The sequence below is a fragment of the Hipposideros armiger genome, unplaced genomic scaffold, assembly GCF_001890085.2.
Source record: "Hipposideros armiger isolate ML-2016 unplaced genomic scaffold, ASM189008v1 scaffold_511, whole genome shotgun sequence".
NCBI classification, from domain to species: domain Eukaryota; kingdom Metazoa; phylum Chordata; class Mammalia; order Chiroptera; family Hipposideridae; genus Hipposideros; species Hipposideros armiger.
The window spans coordinates 1,229,160-1,231,149 of record NW_017731861.1 but is presented as its reverse complement, the minus strand read 5'-3'; the positions used below and the strand labels follow the sequence as shown (position 1 = coordinate 1,231,149).

The 1,990-nt window shown below is 57.4% G+C and overlaps 1 protein-coding gene across 1 annotated transcript in view; it reads right to left on the bottom strand.

Annotated features, from left to right (window-relative positions):
* Nucleotides 1-1,990, bottom strand: part of LMAN1L (lectin, mannose binding 1 like) — a 12,707-nt gene that overhangs the window by 8,813 nt on the left and 1,904 nt on the right. Inside the window, 1 exon segment of the mRNA XM_019667933.1 lies at nucleotides 946-1,070. Within this exon segment, the coding sequence (XP_019523478.1) occupies nucleotides 946-1,070 (125 nt within the window).

Below are 1,990 nucleotides of genomic sequence, written 5' to 3'. Positions count from 1 at the left end.
TGGGCATTACCTCACCTTTCCAAACTCCCACTCCCCCATCTTTAAAATGAGGACAATAATTGAAAGTACCTCATAACGTTATGAGGGTAGCTAAGACCATGAATCCCAGTACTTAGCGCTGTGCCTGGCACACGGTAAGCTCCGCCCTGTAGTGTTAGCAATTATGCTTGTTGTTATGAGCTAAGGGTTGTTTGCTGAGACACTGACGAACTTGCCTAGCTACTGAGGAGGCAGCCAGGCTGCAGAGGGAGGGAAAGCCACATCATCTGGGAGAAAGCGAAGGGCACTAGCAGTCAGAAGGCCAGCACAGGGGAAGGACTGGACCCCCCACAGACAAGTCAGCCCTCAAATCTCAGCTCTGTACACAGCTGTGTAACCTCGGGCAAGTCCCTTCACCTCTCTGGGCCTCAATGTCATCCCCTGTCATTGGAGACCAAAAATCCCCACTTCTCAAGAGTGTTGGGGATCAGATGAAATGATGTGAGTGCAAATACCCAGCACAGGCCTCACCTGCATTACTTTACTACCCCCAGTGATCTGGGGCTGTTGGGCTGAATGAATGGGGGACGCAGTGAGGCGGTTCCCAGGAAGAGCAAGCAAACTCTTATCCTGGCCCAGAGAAGGTGCAGCTGGGACTGAGTGGGAGGGAGCCCAGGGCGGCAAGGGGGGCCCAGTCCCCGGAGGGGCAGGCTCCCTGTCAGAGGCTAGGGCGGGGACACGAGTGGGCAGTGTGGGTACAGCCCAGGAATGGGGTAGGTATCAGTTCAGATGGGCCCTTACTGAAGCAGCTCATACTGGGTGTGCCCATCACTGGCCAGCACACGGATGGCAGGGCTGTTCTACATAGGAGGTGACAAGCAGCCTGAGCTGTGGGCACAGGGAGGGTGAGGGTATGGGCGGGAAGGAGGGTGAGGGTGACGGTGTGGGGAGGAGACCACTGCTCACCTGGGTATCCTGGACGGAGGAGTCAAAGAGGATCCCAATGCCGTCCCTCGAGGCCAGATCCCCCAGGGCAGAGCCGGCTGCACCCCTGCCTTGGGTGTACCACACAGCCTGTGGGGCCCCAGCCACTCAGCTCCTCTGCGGGACACTGGGACCCAGGGCCCACCGACGGCTTCCCTGACTCACTCCCTCTGCCAGGCTTTGGCAGAGGCTGCTCATCATGCCCTGGGCTCCCTGGCGCCCCAGCCCAGTCACCCTCATCTGCATCTCCACCTCTCAGCTGGAGAAGAGGACAGGGGCCTTGCTCCACACAGCTCCACTTTGGTTCCGTATGGACGGGGCCAGCCGCACTTCCTCCGGGCCCAGGATGGCGTTTGCAGACCAGAGCAGCTCAAGGCCTGCGCCCCACCTTCCTCTTTCCCCATTATTCTCCCTCATTGGCCTGGCTTGGCTCTGGGAGGAGAAAGCAGGTAGCATCAAGGCCTGCCGTTAAATACTAGGCCAGCTGGTCAGGTGCAGGCCTTCTTCAGGGCCCACTGAGGAAGCAAGCACTGAAGCCCTCCGCAGCCGGGGGCCTTTGCCAGGGAAGGGCAACGAATGCCAGGCCCATGCGAGAGCGCCCTACCTGCATTCTCAGTGGAGCCTCACAAGTCTGTGGAGACTGTTTTTTTATCAGACCCCAGATGCGGAAACGGAGGCTCAAAAAAGTTAAGGAACTAAGTGGATTGGAATTCAGCTCCATCTAACTCCAAAGTACAAGCTCCTTCCACCAGGAGGGAGCTTTGTGTCCAGCTCTTTGTTTTTGAGATGAGGAAACTGAGGCTCTGTGAGGGAAAAGGACATGCCTGAGACCACAGAACACAAGAGAGCCTTGAGAGAATAACCACATGGAGGGCTCCAGTGTGCCCAAAAGAGGCTGGGGCTTCCTGGTGGGGGAAGATAGAGGGCACTCCAAGGTGAGGAAAGCGTGAAAGCTAAGGTGGAACTAGCCTGCAGGACTGTGAGGAAAGAGTGAAGGATGGAGCGTGTGTGTGTGTGTGTGTGTGTG